The sequence below is a fragment of the Herpailurus yagouaroundi genome, unplaced genomic scaffold, assembly GCF_014898765.1.
Source record: "Herpailurus yagouaroundi ecotype Mexico unplaced genomic scaffold, PumYag 29, whole genome shotgun sequence".
Classification (NCBI taxonomy): Eukaryota; Metazoa; Chordata; class Mammalia; order Carnivora; family Felidae; genus Herpailurus; species Herpailurus yagouaroundi.
In genome coordinates, this window is record NW_024412377.1 from 41921837 (window position 1) to 41943215 (window position 21379).

The 21379-nt window shown below is 49.1% G+C and overlaps 1 protein-coding gene across 1 annotated transcript in view; it reads left to right on the forward strand.

Moving 5' to 3' along the window:
• The window catches only part of AFAP1L1 (actin filament associated protein 1 like 1), a 63428-nt gene that overhangs the window by 38333 nt on the left and 3716 nt on the right, over positions 1–21379 (forward strand). Inside the window, exons 9-18 of the mRNA XM_040497271.1 lie at positions 1743–1835; positions 4200–4293; positions 4536–4688; positions 6367–6578; positions 9444–9589; positions 10218–10290; positions 12118–12229; positions 15582–15746; positions 18240–18418; positions 21117–21245. Coding sequence (XP_040353205.1) covers positions 1743–1835; positions 4200–4293; positions 4536–4688; positions 6367–6578; positions 9444–9589; positions 10218–10290; positions 12118–12229; positions 15582–15746; positions 18240–18418; positions 21117–21245 — 1356 coding nt within the window. The remainder of the gene's footprint in view (positions 1–1742; positions 1836–4199; positions 4294–4535; positions 4689–6366; positions 6579–9443; positions 9590–10217; positions 10291–12117; positions 12230–15581; positions 15747–18239; positions 18419–21116; positions 21246–21379) is intronic.

The following is a 21379-nucleotide window of genomic DNA, read 5'->3' on the forward strand; positions in this document are numbered from 1 at the left end:
TACTTGAATCCTCTTTCTGACACCCTTACTGTGGGCTTGTCCAAGCTGCACATGTGTACCTCCCGGAATGGGGAGCTTGATATCTTTAAAGGAAGCTAATTTTATCAGTAGATAAAGCTAATCCTTAAAAAAAAATAAAAATAAGAAATAAAAACAAAAAACAGGAAAACTCCTTCCTGTCTTAGGTGAAATGTGCATGCTTGCAACCTCCACCTGTGGTCCGGCTTCTGCATCTTGTCTCTGACTGCAGAACAATTAGAGTTACCTTATGCTGAGCACTTAACTTCGTGCCATGTGTTGCGCTAAGAGCTTCACATCCATGACCTCATTTACTGTTTGCAATAGGACTATTATCGTTCCCATTGTACAGATGAGGAAACTGAGACACGGGAATCTGACGTGACTTGCCAAAGGTCACACAACCGAGTGGTTTGAGCCAGGATTAGAAGCTGACAAGGAAATCTCCTCCAAAGGCCATAGGCAGGGTGCCATAGTGATGACAGGGGAGGACTCTGGTGGCGCACGGACTTGAGTTCAAGTCCCAGGCCTAAGTGGCACTTACTGGCTATGTGATCTTCTGCAAATGACTTTGCCTATCTGTGCCTCAGTTTGCTCTTCTGTAAAATGGTTCTTGTAAAGATTCTAGAGAGCATTTAATAGGGTGCCCCCTAGGCAGGAAGTACTTAGTAACTGTGAGTGATCACTGTGGGATGGTGGTGGGGCCCCTATATCCAGTCCCTTACCGCCAGCCATGTCCCTGCACCCTGCCCCTCTTTCACTCTGACACCTTTCTGCCTTTTCCTCTGATCTTCCTGCTGAAACAAAGCAACCAGACACCTTCCTCCCTCCCTAGCCTCCCTTCCTTCCTGTGACAACCAGCTGTCCCCTGGGATGTTTAGTGTTGCTCATTATCTTTGTCTCAGGAGGGGAAGGAAGTGAGAGAACCTGCTTTCTGGGGGAGCCTCTGCCCTCCAGGGGCCGGGTGGGACAGCAGAAGGAGCCCTAGACTGGACATTGAGACTAAAGACTGAGCCTGGACTGGGGACAGTCTTGACATCCCGATGCTGGCAGGTCATTAGTCCAGAGGTTAAGGTCAGGCAACCATGGCTTCATTCTCAGAGCCCCATCATCCTAATCTGTGACATGGGGATCCCACTTGTCCCTGCCCCTCAAGGCTGCTATGGGGATACAGTGGGATAACCCACGTAAAGCCACGGATTGGTGAGCAACCAGTGGCGGCCAATCTGATTTCATGCTCAGGTCATGTGAATGCCATGGAATCTCAGCTCCCACATCTTCAAAATGGAGGAGACAGCCCCGGCCACCCTACAGGCTGATGCGGAGGTTCCGCACGGTCACAGAAGACAGTCCCTCACGCTTGTGCAGGGCGTCCTGGTTCACGTGGCCCTTCACACCCACGATCGCACTGGTCCTCAGGCAACCCAAGGACGTAAGCAGAGGGCCAGTATTATCCCCATGTTACAGACAGGGAAGGCGAGGCCCCAGAGGAGAAAATGGCTTTCGCAAAGCCACACAACTAATTAGCAACGGAGCCAGGTCTAGAAGCCACGCCTCTTGTTTCCCAGCCCCCTGACTTTTCGATTCAAGGGGTAGACACAGGAGAAAGCCGTGTTCAAACCCTGATGGGCCCCATACGTGTGGCGGGAGGCCACATCGACCCATTCCTGCTGCCTCCACAGTATCCCTGCCCACCTGCTCACAGCTGTGTGTCCTCTCCACAGGTCATCCGAGAGGTGAGCAGGCCTGCCGGGGGCACAGAGGGGGCAGACATGCCCAGATCCCCAGTCCTCGTGTGCAAGCTGGACCTAGACAAGGTACATCTGTCTCCACGAGGCCTCCTCTGTGCCAGGCAGTGGTGACTCAACAGGGGCTGTGCCCCCGGGGAAATTCACAGGCTGGTGGTGAAGCCAAGCCATAGAGCTGGTACCTCAGCGTATCAATAAACGTCTACTGAATTGATGAACGCACGAATGAACGAATGCCCATGTCCAGGGTGCACTGTGAGCCAGAGGAGGGAGTAACTAACACCGCCAGGACAGGAGGAAGTCGCGGTTGACCGGAGCCATTTAAAGCAAATTGGGAACTGTCAGAAGAGTGTGGCCCGATGGGACGCAAGCGAGGCGGTCATTTAGCGATTGCTCAGGCAGTCGGAAAGTATGTGCCTAGTGCCTTTGCTTTGCCAGGTGCCGGTGGGTGATGAAGGGACTCAGCCCCAAACCCACACACACGGGGCTCACATGATATAATAAAGGTTAGTATTCATAGAGTATGACTGTGTGGCCGACAGTGTCCCTGATGCTTTACATGAATGGCCTAATTTAATTTCCACAACAACTCTTTGATGAGTCACATTTTCAGAGGAGGAAGCTGAGGCACAGAGAGGTTTGCCCAAAGTCGCAGAGTCAGTAAGAAACAGAGCAAGGATGTATATACCCCCCAGACACCTGGCTCTTGATGGTTTCGCCATCCCATCGCTCACGGAGGGGCAGACTGAGCTCTGCTCGGGGAGCAGGCCGGGAGCGCCGTGCGGCAGGTGCGCAAGAGCCATCCTGACAGAGACACACGCTGCGCTCCCCAGGGCGGGGCAGACACGAATGCTGGGCTGCGGGAGTGCTGGGAGGGAAGAGTACCAGGTACCCAAGGGCCTGCTCCTGTCTCAGGCGTCGGGGAAGCTTCTCCGAGAGAGCACATTTGTGAGAGTGAACAGCTAGTAAGGAAGGGCAACACTGTATGGGGGCAGAGGTGGGCCAAGGGACAGGGGCTGCTGGGGCACAGTGGAAGCAAAGCTGCAGGGTCAGCATGTAGTCCCTAAGAGAGGACAGGTAGGGGACTCTCATGCCAGGCAGATGCTGGAGAAGTGCAACCCTACCCTCACTTGGCCCTTGCCGTTAGTAGGGCCTGAAGGAAAGCAACATTGACTGCGTAAACGTGTAGACGCATATACGCACCTGCAGGTGCGTGCCGTGGTTCGGTCCCGGGCGTGTGCAGAGGAATGTTCCTGGGGCCGAGCGTATAGGGGGAGAGCAGCTCAAATATTTAGGGGGGTATGTTTGGAGTGGGGACATGGTATCGGTGGCTCTGTCTCTCCATGGAGTCTTGTACGTGAAGTGTCACCATCATTAAGTCAGTTCCAAAGTGTTCAGAATGTGTTTTGTATTTGCCTTCTATCTTGATGAAAAACTTAACCACCCGTACACCATTGCAGAACAAATAGAAACAAATAACTTGTTTCACGCTTGTTTCTCTCCCTGTAGCGGAGATCCATTATGCTTTTGACAGATCTGGCCCAATTCTGGCCGTTGCCATGTTTCCAGCCTTTGGAAATCGGGGGGAGCGCACGGCCTCTCCTATCTCCCCCTGCCCCCAAGTTCTGTGCGTATAGCAAAGCATCCCTGAGCCTGGTCTGGGAAGTCGTTGGCAGGAAAGGTGGAGAGGCCTCAGAGCTCTGTAATTCTTTTTAAATGGGTTGGTGCCATTTCAATCCTGTCCCAAGTCTGGCTGGCACAGTTGAGCTTTTTAGAGCAAGAGGGCAGCACTTTGCGGAAGTGTTAGAAGTGATTCGGTCTGTTGTCTGTTGGCCTTGCCATTGCACTTGGGCCGGCTCCCTGGGGAGGGTGTGCCTCAGGTGAGAAAACAGAGCCTTGGGAAGAGGAAAGGATTTTCCCACATTCTCATGACTAACGACCCCTCTCTTGTCACCACTGATATCTCCTGGTCCCTAACTATTCTGAACATGCCAACCCGTCCCTTTCTCTACATCCTGTCATCTTAGCGCCTCCCTTTCCCGCATCTGACCTTGCCCAGGACGACACTGTCTTATGTGGCTCTTTCCCTTACAGTCTGTCCCCACTATGGCACTGGCGATCACTCCCTAAACCAGTTGCATTACATCAGTATCCCACTTAAATACCTTCCCACTTAAATGCCAAATATGGAAAACCCTGGGAATTTATTACACCTAATTGCCTGGCTCCCCAAACAGGCTGTGAGAGATTCGAAGACACGACCATTTTAAGTCAGCATTGTCTTCCCCATACCTGGCATAGTGTCAGGACGTGAGAGTTGCTGACAAATATTTGTTAGGCAATCATCATGTGCAGAGGTTGGGGGGATTGAACCAACAAAGGGGAACCTCTGAGTGTGCCCTCTGACATGGGGCTATCTGTGTCCCTCCCCAGAGACTGTCTCAAGAGAAGCAGACCTCAGACTCGGACAGCCTGGGCATGGGTGATAACTGTTCCACTCTGGGCCGCCGGGAGGCCTGCGACCATGGTAGGAGCCTCTGGGGGTTCAGGCTGGAGGATGCCAGAGCCGGGAGGGGTCCTGCCTGGGCACACAGCGCGGAGCAGGTCCTGACCACCCTGGAGATCTGGGTAGGGTGACCTGCTCCGTCCGCACCTGCAGCCACAGTCAGGCCCCATGTGCGGGCTGAAAGGGCCGCTGGGAAGGCCGGGGTGGGTGGATCGGGGACTTGGGGCTCCCTCCCTTCCCCTAACCCATCTCCATGGCAGCAGGCAAAGGGAAGAAGAGCAGTCTGGCAGAGCTGAAGGGTTCAATGAGCAGGGCTGCAGGCCGCAAGATCACCCGCATCATCAGCTTCTCCAAGAAGAAGCCGCTGGCTGATGGCCTACAGACATCCTGCCCCGACCAGGAGGTCCCGTGCTGTGGTGGGTCCTGGGCACCAGGAGGAGGATGTTCAGACCCTGCTGCTGTGGACCCCTGGGCTAAGCCAGAAAACCCTCTGAGCCTCCTCCACCTTGCCCCCAAGGCAGAGGAGAGAATCCTACCTAACCCCCACGGCATCAACATTCCATGCCTTTCCACGACACTCAGCAGAAGGAAAAGCCAACTGACCCCCCATTTCTGTGTTCCCTGTGACCTTAGCTGCAATCACCACCTGCCTCTGGGCCTCAGTTTCCTACACTGTGATGGAGGGAGAGTATCTTATTTCCTCTTGGCACGTAACATGCCGGGTGTGTAAGTTACGAACCAGTCTTTTTTTGAGAAAGAGAGAGAGAGAGAGAGAATGCGAGCAGGGGAGGGGCAGAGAGGGAGACACAGAATCTGAAGAAGGCTCCAGGCTCTGAGCTGCCAGCACAGAGCCGGATATGGGGCTTGAACCCACAAACCGTGAGATCATGACCTGAGCTGAAGTCAGACACAACAGACTGAGCCACCCAGGCGCCCTGACCCAGTCTTATAAGGAAATTTCTTGGATAAAAATCTTTAATTACTTTTATTATAACTGCATTCAAATGGCACCTGGGTGGCTCAGTCAGGTGAGCGTCTGACTTTAGCTCAGGTCATGAGTTCTGCATTTGCTCTCAGTGCAAAGCCCACTTTGGGTTCTCTGTCCCCCTCCCTCCCTGCCCCTCCCCCTGCTCTCTCTCTCAAAAATAAATAAAACATTTATAAATAAATAAATGCATTCAGTGTGAGTTAGATATGGTTTGGAAGGGAAGACATATTAGTCTGTTCATGTTAATGCAATGTTCCATGTACTGGAATCCTACAGAAAATTCTGTATTTTGGATATGCAGTAATATTCCATTAAACTTGAAAAAAATATTATAAAAGCACATGGCTATAAAGAAATGTTTTGTAACCAGTGAATCAGGGCATGTTACTGGGGGAAAATTGATTGAAACCTAAAATGTTAAGAGGGAATTCTTTTTTTTTTTTTTTTTTTTTTTTTTTAGACAGAGACAGAGCATGAACGGGGGAGGGGCAGAGAGAGAGGGAGACACAGAATCGGAAGCAGGCTCCAGGCTCTGAGCCATCAGCCCAGAGCCCGACACGGGGCTCAAACTCACGAACCGTGAGATCGTGACCTGAAGTCGGATGCCCAACCGACTGAGCCACCCAGGCGCCCCTAAGAGGGAATTCTTAAACCTGTTGGTCACCAGCCTCTTCTCTTGGCTAGTTTTGTTCCCACATGCTGCCAGCAGGTGTCAGCATCACCCATTATTTTCTGTCTCATTAATAGCTCTGGTATTTTGAGAGGAGGAAAGTTGTGTCTTTTATTCACCCATACAATAGTCCCTGCCCTTTTCACCAAGCTCAGTGTGGTACAAAGGCCGTGTAGCAGTATGGGAACGTGAGTATCAATCCTTATTTCATGTAGGGAAATGAAACTCAGGAGAAGAGGGTACTGGGGGTCACAGGCCCAGAGAAAGTGAGCGGATCCTGGACCCGTGAGGTTCCTTTTTCCAGCTAGAGAATGAGGATTGTCCAGGCACTTCGTCCACAGGATATAGACCCAGGAACCTGACTCAGAGCCCCCACCTTGGGTTTCCTCAGGGCCGGGTTGTCAGGAGGTCATACCCACTGGTCTCCCCCTCCCAGGCTATCTGAACGTGTTGGTGAACCAAGGCTGGAGGGAACGCTGGTGTCGTCTGAAATGCAACACCCTGTACTTCCACAAGGACCACACAGACCTGCGGACCCATGTGAATGCCATTACTCTCCATGGCTGTGAGGTGGCCCCAGGCTTTGGGCCCAGACATCCATTTGCCTTCAGGATTCTGCGTAACCGACAAGAGGTCGCCATCTTGGAGGTGAGAAGAGAGAATCCAGGAGGTTCTTGGTGGTGGCGGCTGAGAGGAGCTCTGGCCTGGGTGTGGGCTTTTGTTGGGGGCGGGGGGGCCTTGCTTCTGACAGTACAGGGACTGAGGAAAAAGGAAAAGTAAGCCCAACTACTGCCAAGTGACCAAGAAGGACTACCAGTTAAAATACAGCACGCCCACTTAAATTGGAATTTCAGATAAACAACAGTGGTTGTAATGCAGGTGTATCCCATGCGATATTTAGGGTATACTTATACGGAAAAAATATCTGTTGTTTATCTGAAATTCAAATTTGGCAGAGCATTCTGCATTTCTATTTGCTATATCTGGCAAACTCTAGAACTAAGGCTTGTTTATTCACCCCTATCTTAAAATCCCAAGCCTAAGAGGCCCCTAGTCTGATTTAACCCGGATCTGATTCTGGAATCCCCTCTAAAACCTTCCCACCAGTGGCCATCCACCTCAGGTAAACCGCTGCCCTTCAAGGCAGCCTGCCCTTATCAAGCAGCTATGTATTTTTTTTTATTATTTTTATTTTTTTAATATAGTTTATTGCCAAGTTAGCTAACATACAGTGTATACAGTGTGCTCTTGGCTTCAGGAGTAGATTCCCATGATTCATCGCTTCCTTACAACACCCAGTGCTCATCCTGACAAGCACCCTCCTCAATGTCCATCACCCATTATCCCCGGGGGGCCCCCCCCCCCACCGCTCCCATCAACCCTCAGTTTGTTCTCTGCATTTAAGAATCTTTTCTCGGGGCACCTGGGTGGCTCAGTCAGTTGAGTGTCCGACTTCCGCTCAGGTCATGATCTCACGGTTCATGAGTTCAAGCCCCGTGTCGGACTTTGCGCTGACAACTCAGAGCCTGGAGCCTGTTTCAGATTCTGTCTCCCTCTCGCTCTGCCCTGACCCTGCTTGTGCTCTGTCTCTCTGTCTCTAAAATAAATAAACATTTAAAAAAAATTTTTTTTAATATTTTTAAAAAGTCTTTTCTCATAAATATGGAGAACAAACAGAGGGTTACTGGACGGGGTGTGGGAGGGGGGATGGGCTAAATGGGTAAGGAACATTAAGGAATCTACTCCTGAAATCATTGTTGCACTATATGCTAACTAATTTGGATGCGAATTTTAAAAAAATGAAATTAAAAAAAAGAGTCTCTTATGGTTTGCCTCCCTCTCTGTTTGTAACTATTTTCTCCCCTTTTCTTCCCCCGTGGTCTTCTGGTAAGTGTCTCAAATTCCACATACGAGTGAAAACATATGATACCTGTCTTTCTCTGACTGACTTATTTCACTTAGCATAATACCTTCCAGTTCCACCCACGTTGCTGCAAATGGCAGGATTTCATTCATTCTCATTGCCAAGTAGTATTCCATTGTATATAAAAACCACATCTTCTTTATCCATTCGTCACTTGATGGACATTTGAGCTCCTTCCATAATTTGGCTATTGTTGAAAGTGCAGGCAGCTGTATTTTTAGAAAGATGGTCTCCATATTGAGTTGAAATCTTTAAGCTCTGTGAAGACAGTAATCATACCTGCTTCATATACTTTTGTTTTTCCAGAACCCAGCATGATGCCCAGCCCATACTAAAGCCTCTTTTGCTATTTGTTGAACAAATGGCTGAATGAAAATGTGATTTCATCCCCCCCACTCACTGTTGTTCCCACCCTCTGGCACTCACCCTCCTCTCTGAGGTCCTGTAGAATGTGTTGAGTCTCCCTCTCTTCTACATATCAGTCCTTTGGCTTTTTAGAATTTAAAATGTTAATGCTGAAGAAACATTAAAGAACTCCTCCCTCAGAGTACAAACAAGGAAACTGAGGCCTGGGCTGCCAGGTGCTTTATCCAAGGCTCCAAGGGGGTCATTAGCCTCTTGGTCTTATCTTAGAACCAAAACCCAGCCTCTGGACCTTGTTTTCTATTAAATTTTTTTTCAACGTTTATTTATTTTTGGGGGACAGAGAGAAACAGAGCATGAACGGAGGAGGGGCAGAGAGAGAGGGAGACACAGAATCGGAAACAGGCTCCAGGCTCTGAGCCATCAGCCCAGAGCCCGACGCGGGGCTCGAACTCACGGACCGCGAGATCGTGACCTGGCTGAAGTCGGACGCTTAACCGACTGCGCCACCCAGGCGCCCCTGGACCTTGTTTTCTTTGCCCAGTACCCACTGCCTCACCCATTTCTTAAATTTCAAGATATATTGCCTCTGTCACTCAACTTTTACTTTTGAGAGGGTGAGATAGGTCTCTTTTGTCCCTTAAATTATACACAGAGCTTTCTGGCAAGAAGTGTGCCTCCTTTATTCAAGTTTAGCAGTCGTGTGCCAAGTTGATTTCATAATAACGCTCTTTAAATGAGAACTAACAGAGGGGGTTTGGTTACAGCAACTTCTTGGCAATTTTCCTGTATACAGTGCTACAAAAACATTGGCAATTATAAGAAAAAATTTTTTGATTGGGTTATGTGAGAAACAGCCTCCTCTAGCAAAAAGTAAGTATTAAGAAAAAAAAACCAGGGAATGCCCAAATGCTGTTTTCACATCGAAATGGCTCTGAAGATAGTGGGGAGTGGTGGGAGGGGGGGGTGCGGCGGGCAGTGTGTCTTAGAGAGATGGTCAGGGAGGACTTCTCTGAGGAGGTTGCATTAGAGCCAAAACCTGAATAAAGAAAAGGTAAGGAGCCACTCGGGTTTCTGGATGCGTGTTGCAGGCCTGTTCCCCTTGGACCCGGAAGTACTGGGAACACAGCAGGTACTATACAAATATGGGTCCGGCTGAAGTGAGCAGGTAGCCTGAGGCCCTAACAGTACTGAAGTGCAATCAGCCTGTGCCTCCTTTTCCTCAGGCAAACTGCTCAGAGGACATGGGCCGCTGGCTTGGGCTGTTGCTGGCGGAGATGGGCTCCAAAGTCACCCCCGAGGCGCTGCACTATGACTACGTGGACGTGGAGACCTTAACCAGCATCGTCAGCGCAGGGCGCAACTCCTTCCTGTAAGGGCCGGCTCCCCGCAGCCCGCAGCAGCCTCTCAGAGCCTCTGAGCCCAGCCGTGGGCAGTGGGAGGGAAGGGAGGAAGAGCTGAGGAGGACGCCGCTTCCTTGGGAGGTCAGGGGGGGGGGGGGTGCCTTCCCCTTCCAGCAGGCAGGAGTGAGCTGGCTAACGGAGGTGGTCCGGGGTCAGGGGAAGCTGTGGATGGGACGAGCAGAAGAGCAGAGGCCCTTTGGGGTAATGATCTGGGCTCGCCTCTAAGCCGCGGAACCATAGGTTCTCACACCCTCGGGCATCAGGCAGGCTCAGGGCCGGTGTATGTAACAGAAGAGCCGGGTTCCAGCCTCAACTCTCACGAGCAACAGCTTGGGGCGGTTGCTTGCCAGCTTGGATCCTGTTTTCTCGCTTATAGAATGGAGGTGATGAATTACTTGCCTCTCGGGTGATTATGAGAATCACGTGGGTCCCTGCCTGCGAGGCCTTAATACAGCAACCGCCCAGTGCTGCCTGCCATGGTTGCCCTTACTAACCTTCCAACATCCATCGCAAGCTGCTGCCAGAATCGAACGAGAGTGGACAGGAAAGCACCGTAAGCCACAAAGTGCCATCATCATCGCACCTTACCTTTTCTAGGTATGCAAGGTCCTGCCAGGATCAGTGGCCTGAACCCCGTGTGTATGATGATGTTCCTTATGAAAAGATACAGGTAGGGTCCCTTGGGAGTGCCTGGGAACGTGGCAAAGGCCACTGATCAGCTCTTCCTCTCTCTCTCTCTCTCTCTGTCTCTCTGTCTCTGTCACTGTGTCTTTTTATCTTTGCCTCACAGATGATTTTCATTTGCCCGGCAGCTGGAAGGGGAGGGAGGACCCTTCTTGCCATAGATCATGGCTCCAGATAAGGAATCCTCGGCCCAGGAGGCTGGGTAGTGCAACGGAAAGCTCCCCAGATCAGGAAGAGGAAAGGACTCTATATAATGCAAAGCACTATGCCGGTCTGAGCAAGGTGTTGGGCTCTCCAGCTGTTTACTGCTCTCCAGACTGATGGTGCTGACTCAGTGGGGCCTGGAGCGGGGGCACTAACTGGGTGGCCACTCCCATGGACCTTCATCTGTGGCATCCACAGTCTGGGCTTCAGCTTCCAGGATAGACTCTCCCTGTCTTGCTCACTAAATCAAGGAGAGGCCAGCTCGTTCATTTACAGCGAGGCCTCTGTAGCCATCACATGAACCACACTGCTTCTGGCAGCATGTCCCGTGTCTTTTCCTGCCACGGGAGAGCCAGACAGCCACATTCTGATCAGACACCGGTGGGCAGGTCAGGCCTCACGGCTAGGGGAGAAAGAGGGGATCCGGCTGCCAAGGAAAGCAGACATATCTGCGCACCAGGACCCCTGCCCTAGACGGTGCTGGATGACACAGAGCTCTCACCTCTGAGACTCCCTTTTCTAGAAACTTCTCCAGCCATCCTCCTTCCACTTATATGGTCTTGCTTCAGATTCATATGAGCCAGTGCATGCAGCTTGAGATCTTCCTCAACTGCAAGAGCTCAGTAGCAAGACAGCTTAGTACCTAGGGGCATGAACTTTGGACTCAGGGCTGAATCCGGGTTACCTTGGGCTTCACTTCTCTGGTCCTCACTTGCTGGCTTCAGATGAATACATAAAAGCTACCTGATTGAATCATTGCAAGAACTAGATGAAATACTGTATGGGCACCATGCCTAGACATTGGAAGGTCTTACACCGAGTAAGGAGTACTATTGTTATCAATATCATTATTACATTACATTATTATCGTATTCCATTCATGGTTCCCTGAGCTCTGACAGGGTTCTGAGTGCCCTTAATACTCATCATGCACAAAGGTATAGCCAGTTTATTAACTTATGTTCCTTCCACCATTGACTGACGTCATCCATGACTTTTTATCTTCCTTGAGAACTCTATATTTAACCATTTCGGAAAATTTCAGGGACACTTCCAAAGGATGTGAAGAGAGAAATATCTATGATAAATCAAATATGGGGGGCGCCTGGGTGGCTCAGTCGGTTAAACGTCGGACTTCAGCTCAGGTCATGATCTCGCGGTCCGTGAGTTCGAGCCCCACGTCGGGCTCTGTGCTGACAGCTCAGAGCCTGGAGGCTGTTTCAGATTCTGTGTCTCCCTCTCTCTGACCCTCCCCCGTTCATGCTCTGTCTCTCTCTGTCTCAAAAATAAATAAACGTTAAAAAAAAAAAAAAGATAAATCAAATAGGGTCACCTACAGCCTTCTGAGACTTCCTGATTTCCTCTCAGCAGATATCCTAGTTTAAGGGCGCCTTCTGCTGCCCCCAACAGGAAGGGATGAGGATCAAATGATATATGTTAGCAGAAGTAGTCTATAAACTGTTGAGTGCCGCCCCGGTCTAAAAATGTTAAGACCTAGATCTCAGAGGTCCTGCAACGCTCACTCACCACACTTGGACCAGAACACACACCCGCGTTGAGGGCCCTGAGCCTACCTGTACTTCAACTCCTTTCTCCACCTCCCATCCAGGACGAGGAGCCCAAGCGTCCCACTGGGGCCCAGGTGAAACGCCATGCCTCCTCCTGCAGTGAGAAGTCCCATCGCGTGGATCCGCAGGTCAAAGTCAAGCGCCATGCCTCCAGTGAGTCCCCTGTGGGAGGGAGGAAAGGAAGGAAACAATCCACAGGGCAGGGGGGTCTCAAATCGGATTCCTCCGGACGTCAGGCAGGCAAATTAATGAGTGAAGTGAGATATAAGAAAATACCCTACCGTAAGAAAAATGACAGCACAAGCCAAGGGCTGAAGGGCAGCTAGCAAGTGGCCTCAGAAGAGAAACGCTAGGGAATGGGGTGGGGGAAGACTGCAGGAAGCCGGAGAACTCAGGCTCCAGCTATAGGGCTGGCCACTACCCAGCCCCAGCCGCTGGCTCCCATACAGCCATGCCATCCCAGGTTTGCAGATTATTCAAGAGACCAGAAATCTAGCCATTATGTGAAGTCCACTTATTTCTTAACGCTAGCAATTAATTTTCAAAAATGTTAGCATTAAATAAGGCCAAATATGTTTTTATGTTCCATTGTCTCTTATATATGTATGCACATATATGCACGTGTCAAATTCATCCTCGGGCTCTGTCTGTTCCAAAGCTAACAGTTTATAATTTCTGATCTGGGGTAACAAGTGGAGAAATGAACTCCTCCAAATACCCTTCAGGCAGCTGCCTGGAAGGCACGGCTCACCTCTGTGTCCTAGCCCGGGCTCTGCCTGGCACCCCATAGGAGCCCCATGCATTGCCTGATTGCCACACAGCACAATAAAGGCTAAGTATGGCAGGCTATGGTGAATTCTGTTTGATTTCCAACACTGATCTCTGCTCCTGTGTGATTTATGAGCAGGCCAGCTTCCTGTAGGACAGCACGTTCCAAGAGTCTTTTATTTATTGCTTTATAGTTCTGCCCCCTGCACCTGATCACAGTCAAGTTCTATCCCTTGCTTTTTGAAGATTAATTTTTTAAATACTTTTCTTTATTAGATCTCCATTTCCTGAATATAGACAATCTCTTCTGGGGGTCAGGAGAGCTATATTCCATTCCCCACTTGATCGTTTAATTACCGCGTAACTTTGGAAAAGTCCCTTCCCCTCTCTGGGTCTGAGTTTTCCCACTGAACAATCAGACGGTTGTTGTGTAACATTCCTGACGCTCTACTCTCATTGGCACTGGAAATATGGGCCTTTATGGAATGTCCTTTTTAATTTTTTTTTTAATGTTTATTTATTTTTGAGAGAGAGAGACAGAGCGCAAGCGGGGGAAGGACACAGAGAGAGGGAGACACAGAATCCAAAGCAGGCTCCAGGCTCTGAGCTGTCAGCACAGAGCCCGATGCGGGGCTCAAACTCACGAACCACGAGATCATAACCTGAGCTGAAATCGGACGCTTAACCGACTGAGCCACCAGGCGCCCCTGGACTGCCCATTTTAAAATGGAAAAGTAGGGGCGCCTGGCTGGCTCAGTCAGAGCATGTGACTCTTGATGTCGGAGTCATGAGTTTAAGCCCCACGTTGGGTGTAGAGATTACTTAAATACATGAAACTTAAAAACAAATTTTTAAATAAATGAAAATAAAATGGAAAAGTAAACTGAAATAGGCATGTAAGACTAAAGAAATCACAAAACGTTAAAAAACAACAACAAAGATAACAAAACACAGGTTCTTCAAATCAAATGTTATAGTTAAGTCCAGGTTATCAGAGATATAGAAGGGGAGCTGCTCTGGTTGGAGCTGGGCCACCCGCCGGCCCCTGCTTTGCCCCTGCAGCAGCCTGGTAGCCGTCACTGTGAAATCACAGGGCTCCTCAAACTACAGATCTAGTCCGACCATGTGTCTCAGATGAAACAGCTGAAGAACATTAAAGAGAAGGGTCTTGCCCAAGGTCATGTATTAGCTACCGATTACTGGGTGATAAATTACCCAAAATTTACTAGCTCCAAAAGTAAACATGAGTCACGTCACAGTTTCCGTGGGTCAGGAATCCTGGAAGAGCTTCATTAGGCAGTTCTGGCTTGGGGTCTCTTGTGAGGTTGCTCAATCTGTTCAGTGTAAATGACTGTTTTCCTCTGTATTTGTGTCCTTCCAACTCTGGAGATGTTGAGGTACTATTTATTTTATAAAATATTGGGAATAACAGATGGTGGTTGGGGACTTTAAGGTCCTTATCTGATACAACACTGACACCATTTTGCTGGTCTACCCATTGATTTTTATTTACCCGTCTATCGAATCCAAAAGTCTGGGAGAAAACTCCCCTGGGATGCCATTGCGTATCTGGCAAGTTGGGGGAAGCCTGGGTCCCCTTCTCTGCCCTCCATGCTTTATTTGTGATCAGGGCCGTTGTGACAAGAATTGATTTTTGCATGCATCACTGGGGGACCACTGCGATCCCTACAAGAGCTAGAGAGAAAAGACCCCCAATTATTAGTAACCATGGGAATCGCTCCAAACTCCACACCCACCAACTTAAAAGGGCTGTGTGTGACTGTCTGAAGCAAAAAAATAAATAAAAATTTCCCTGAGAGGTTAGACTATGGCATCACTCCAGCTAGAGCAGTAAATGCACGACATGGACCCTGGAGTTCAACCCTTTGGGCTCAAACTGGGCTCTGCCATCATTAACAGTGAGACCTAACATCTCGGTGCCTCAGTTTCCCCACCAACAAAATAAAGCTAATAATAGTAAGTTTTTATGTAGATTAAATGGAAATGCGTGTCAATGGCTTAGCATATAGTAAACGCTCGATAAATTTTTGCCATAATTATTTGTTATTGTCCACCATAATGTAGAGCCTCCAACAGACTCCTGGGGCCCCTCGCTCCCCCGACCCATTTTTCAGGAATAAAATGGGCAATGCCTGACTTTAGCCCAACTCCTTGATTTTCTATGGATCTGAGTTATATGTACCTGTCTCCTTATCTTACATATATCTGAGAATTGACTGTAAAACGCCCTTTTAAAGCTAAAGTGTGTTATACGTCACAAAAATTTGTTTCTTATCATCATCTAACATTTACTAGGCACTTCTACAGATACTGTACTAAGTATTTTTCATGAGCTATCTCATTCAAAACTTAGCACAATGCCAAGAGGCCAATTTGATCAATATCCACATTTACAAATGCGGAAACTAAGGCCCAGGGCATGGCACAAAACACCACTGTTCACTTTTGCCCTAAAGTCACACAACTAGTAAAGGGCAAAAGAGAACACAAACCTCGGTCTGCCTCGTTCCAAAGGCCCTGTTCCTAGTCTCTGTGCTCTCCTGCCTCCCTTTTGCTCCTATTTCCTTGGAGGATTCACACCAAATTTATCTTTTTAGATCTAAATATTCCCATTTTACAGATGGAGAAGTTGGGGCTGAGAAAGACGCCAAGGTCACCCAGGTACCCTTACCAGAGGTCAGGAATGGGGGCCTTTTCCTGTCTTCTATCTGTGCAGGTGCCAATCAATACAAGTACGGTAAGAACCGAGCTGAGGAAGATGCCCGGAGGTACCTGGTAGAAAAAGAGAGGCTGGAAAAAGAGAAGGAGACAATCCGGACAGAGCTGATGGCACTGAGGCAGGAGAAGAGGGAGCTGAAGGAAGCCATTCGGAACAACCCAGGTACCTACATGGGTGCGTCCTGGGCATTCAAGGTGGGGGGCGGGGCTGGACCTTGACACCTCCCATGGCAGAGGTCACCTGGTTATCCAGGACAAGTGGGCTTCTCCTCCCATTCTTCCTCCTCCTTATCCTCCTTCCACCTCTTCCTCAACATCATCATCATCATCCTTCCTAATGAAAGTGCCATCAATTTAAGTGCCTATTTAAGGGCCAATTTAAGTGCCATCAATTTACTGATTTGGGGTAAGGGAATGAAGACGCATCACAAAAATGCGCACACTTAAGGTAGCAAAATTTGGTCTGCCTTTAGAAATGTTAACATGTGACAACAGAGTGTGACTTAGAATCAAGGAAATAGGAGATACCGTTTTGAGCCTCACATTAATTCACTCATTCACGGATGTGCTGAACACCCAGCTGTGTGAGACACTGGCCCTGGTTCTGGGATTGATGGACAGAGACATGTTCCCAGGATCCTCTTCGAAAATCCAGGGCCATAACCCCTGCAGACTCAGGCTGCTCTGGGCTCCTCTGCACCCCACTTTCTGCCGTTTCTTTTGAATTCTCCCTGTAGCTGTAGTTTGGCATAATTTCAGCCTGAGGTTTGCACACACATGCTTGAGAGAACAGAGGGTCTTTGTCCTTTATAAAATATATCCAAGGTCACATAGCCCCATGAGAATCTGATGGGACCTATGGACCCTTTCATAAGGAGGGAACAAAACCCCACAATTCGCAGTGTTACAGACAATTGCAGCAGCCAAGAGCTTATGCGCCCTCAGAGCTCACCCTTAGATTGCCTAAAAATCCATGAACCTAACTGAGAACTTCTGGCTTAAAGGTTAAGACTTCTTCTGTGGAGCCAGGAACCAGAATCTGTGGAAGGAAGCATAGGAAAGCAGTGTGGTCTCAATATACAAAACTTACTTTTTATTTTTTTTAATGTTTATTTATTTTGAGACCGAGACACAGCTTGAGCGGGGGAGGGGCAGAGAGAGAGCGGGAGACACAGAATCCAAAGCAGGCTCCAGGCTCTGAGCTGTCAGCACAGAGCCCGACGTGGGGCTCGAACTCACGAACCACGAGATCATGACCTGAGCTGAAGTCGGCCACTTAACTGACTGAGCCACCCAGGCGCCCCAATATACAAAACTTTCTAAGAGTCAAAACAAGAGTTTGGAGCAGGCTAACTGTCCTCCTTACTGTGCTCAGCTTTTTTTTTCTGTAACCCATCACTTTGTAATATTAGATTATTTATTCTATTTATTAATTTAATGTATTGTTTATTCTCTCTCATACACACACACACACACACACACACACACACACACACACACACACACACAAATGTGAACTCCATAAAGGCAAACATTGCCTGTTTTGTTCACTGATATATCCCAAGGGCAAGAGCAGTGCCTGGGTACATAGTAAGCACTCGCTAAGTGTTTACTGAATAGATGGATGGATGAATGAATGAATGAATGAATGGAAAGAATTCACCCCATTACTGGAAAATCCTCCAGTGCAGCCTCCTATTTGTCCCAGAGCAAAGAATGAATGGAGCTAACGTTTAAACCTGATAAGGCCCACTGCAACTCTTGGCATGAAAAAGATACGAATACAGGGTTGCTAGTTTAGACTGAATAAGCAGCAAAATGGAACCCCTGGTCAATGTAAAGCCCTGTGTTATAATTCAGTTACAGGTAAGAGAAACCAAAGTCAAATTGGCTTAGAAATGAAAAAAAAAAAAAAAAATCAGCGTGCCTGGCTTGTTCGGTCAATAGAGCATGGGACTCTTGATCTCATGATCATGATTTCAAGCCCCATGTTGGGCATAGAACTTACAGAAAAGAAAAGAAAGAAAAGAAGAAAAGAAAAACGTAATTGGAAAACTGAGCGATCAAGTATAGCAAGGTCCAGATATTTAAATGATGTCACCAGGAAGCATATTTCTCTAATTCTTGCTTCTGCCTTCCTCCATGCTGATTGCATTGTGTGGCCTCATGGTGGCATTATGGCTGCACAGCTCTACCCCTCACCCAATCCTCCCAGCCACCCCAGCAGAGAGAACTTCTCTTCCCAGCGGACCCCACAAAAGTCTCAGGATTCCCTCTGATTAGACCAACTTTGATCTCTAAGCCAATCAATGTGACCAGAAAATGGAATTATGATTATGGGCCAGATCTAGGTTATGTGCCAACCCCCTGAACTAAAAGTGAGGTCAGCACCATCCAAACTATAGGGAATGGGAGGAGAAGGTGGTTTTCCTGTGGAAAATCAGGGTTCTGTATCGAGAAGGTGGGGAAATGGGTACTGGGCAGGTAAAAACCACACAACCCCGCACGGAGCTAGCACCCCAGGCCGGAAGTCCATCTCTTAATGGGGACAAAGGGCTGGGAAAGCCACGGGGCAGACTAGAAGCAGAGGCCCTGCTGAAGCCCCTGATGCTTCAAGCCAGGCTCAGCCGTTTCTCACTGATGTCTCTGGACCCAGGAGCGAAGTTGAAGGTCCTGGAGGAGGCCTTGGCCACCCTGGAAGCTGAGTGTCGGGCGAAGGAGGAGCTACGGATTGACCTGGAGCTGCGGCTGGTGGCCGTGAAGGAGCGCTTGCAGCAGTCCCTGGCGGGGGGCCCGGCCCTGGGGCTCTCTGTGAGCGGCAAGACCAAGAGTGGGGTGAGTGTGTGCCCTTCTGTGCCAGGGGCAGCTGCTCCCTAACACCCTCACATGCTATAGATCTTCAGGATCATTCTTTGCGGGTGGGAGTTAGGCTCAATTACAGATGGGAAAATGGAGGCTCAAAGCGGAGAGGGAAGGTGCCAGAAGACCTGATCCCAAAGAGGAGGTGGCACGGCTAGGGAGGGGGCTCCTGGAGCAAGTTCAGGCCTATCTGCCATTTGACTTTTTATCCTGAGTGTGATCTTAGAAGTAGCCTTTGGGTTATTAATAATTATAGCTATGATACATTGAATAAGAGCAAACTTGTGTTGAACAGTAACATAGGTCAGTATAGCATTTGAACCTGCGTGACCTCATCATCTTCACAGCAGTCCTGTGACGTAGTGCTATGTGTATTTGTGCCATTGGATGTACAAGGAAACTGAGGTCAGCAATGTCAAATGACTTACTCAAGGTCACTCAGTTAAGTGGGAGACAGGACTCCCGATCCAGGAAGTCTGACGCGGAGCCCTGTATTAGCCAGGTACACATGCCCTCTCTCAGGGTCCCCAGGGTACGGGGCCGTCCTCAGGGCTTTGCATCCATTATCTCCAGCTCTCGGGGCAACCCTGCAAGGTAGATACTCTGACCCTGAATGAGACTTCCTCAGGGAGAACGTGGCTGCCCTGGGTCTCCATCACTACTGACGTTTAGGGCCAGTAATTCTTTTTATAGGGGACTGCCATATGCATCGTAAGATGTTTAGAAGCATCCCTAGCCTCTGCCTACTAGACACCAGTAGCTCCACACCCAGTTGACAACCAGAAATGTCTCCAGAAATTGCCAAGTGTCCCCCGGAAGGGCAAAACTGCCCCCATTTAGGAACCGCTGGTCTAAAGTACCAGTGGTCTCATCTGTTATCCTTTCCCATAGCACTGAGCCACAATGTGCGTATACATATTATATGGATGTGTGTGTGTGTGTGTGTGTGTGTGTGTGTGTGTGTGTGTCTTGTCTAATGTCTGTCTCCCCCCACGGGATTGTATTTTTATTAAAAAAAAATTGGACTATGGCTGTTTTGTCCTTATAGCCTTAGCCCTTTAGAGTCTGAAAAACAGTAGGAGGGCCACAAATGTTTGACGAATGAGTAAATGTTACGCCTGGTTTCAGACAAGGAAATTGAGATGCAGAGAGACTTGTCTAAGTCTGAGCTGTCACTGGGAACGGTATCCTCACTGTTGTTGTCTGAAGCCACGCTGTCTGCCCCTGTGCTTCCTCTCCGTGGGACTTTCCAACCTCATTTACAGATGAAGAGCTCAGAGGACAAAGACAAACTCACTGAGGCCCGGTGGGAGAGCTAGAAGTGGTTCACTCATCCCAGCTGCTTCCTCCCACTAGTGTGCCCTGAAATTCACTTCCCAGGGGGCTTTTCCACTACTTTTGAGGCTTTGTTTAAAAAATTTTTACTTATTATTTTTTTTGAGAGAGAGAGAGAGAGAGAGAGAGCAAACAGGGGAGGGGCAGAGGGAGGGAGGGAGGGAGAGAGAGAGATAGAGAGAGGAGCTTAAGCAGGCCGCACACCCAGCACAGAGCCTGACACAGGCCCGACCCCACAACCATGAGATCATGACCTGAGCCAAAAACAAGAGTTGGACGCTTAACCGACTGAGCCACCCAGTTGCCCCTACTTTTGATCCTTTTGATGGTCTTTGGAGATAAAGAGGAGTCTTCTCTCAATTCCCTGCAGGCTCAGCTGTTAATATGTCACTCTTAAGGAACCATATCGTAGTAAGGTACTACGTAGTAAGCAACTATCTGGAAGATTTAAGAGGTGACAGCACTCTAGAAGATGAGAACGAGGGCCACCCGCCTGGGCGGTTCAGTAGGTTGGGCGGCTGACTCTTGATTTCAGCTCAGGTCATGATCTCACGGATCGCAGGATCGAGCCCACACTGGGCTCTGCGCTGAGAGCACAGGACCTGCTCGGGATTCTCTCTCCCTCTCTCTGCCCCTCCCCCACTCTCACACGTGCACCCGCACACACTCTCTCTCAAAATAAACAAACATTAAAACAGACCAACATGGGGCGCCTGGGTGGCGCAGTCGGTTAAGTGTCCGACTTCAGCCAGGTCACGATCTCGCGGTCCGTGAGTTCGAGCCCCGCGTCAGGCTCTGGGCTGATGGCTCGGAGCCTGGAGCCTGTTTCCGATTCTGTGTCTCCCTCTCTCTCTGCCCCTCCCCCGTTCATGCTCTGTCTCTCTCTGTCCCAAAAATAAATAAAAAACGTTGAAAAAAAAATTAAAAAAAAAAAAAACCAACAAAATGAGAAGGAATGCAGGGCAGAGGTTAAGAGAGAGGGCTGTGGGGTCTGAATCCTGGCCCTCCCACTTGCCAGCTATGTGACCTCGGGCAGTGACCCGACCTTGCCATTTCCCTTACCTGTAAAATAGTTTGACCGATACTAGCGTCTACTTCATAGGTTTGGAAAGGCTAGAGGAGCTAATCCACGCAATGCCTGGTACATCGTGAGGGCTCAGTAATTCTAGACGTCGTTACCTTTATTCTGAGCGTCTTCCTCCCCTCACCCTGTTTGGTGCTGGCATGTTTGCGCTATTTGCATGTTTGCAAATATTCTATTTGCGTTCTTTAGAGGGCAAGCCAGGTGTGGGTAGCCACCCTAGACCTCACCTATGTAACTACTTCTTGTCACCAACAGGAAACTGCACATAAAGCCCAGAACAGTGCCTCAGAGCAACCTCTCCCTGTCAACTGTATTTCTGAGCTGAGGAAGAGAAGCCCATCCATCGTAACCTCTAACCAAGGAAGGGTGCTACAGAAAGCCAAGGTATAGCAAGCAATAGCTCAGCTAATTAAAATTCAGACACCGGGCAGCCTTCCGATGGAGCCTCACCAAAAGCCAAAACATCATCTAGTTAGAAAGGCAGAGAAATGCCAGCACATCCACGCAAACTCAGGAAG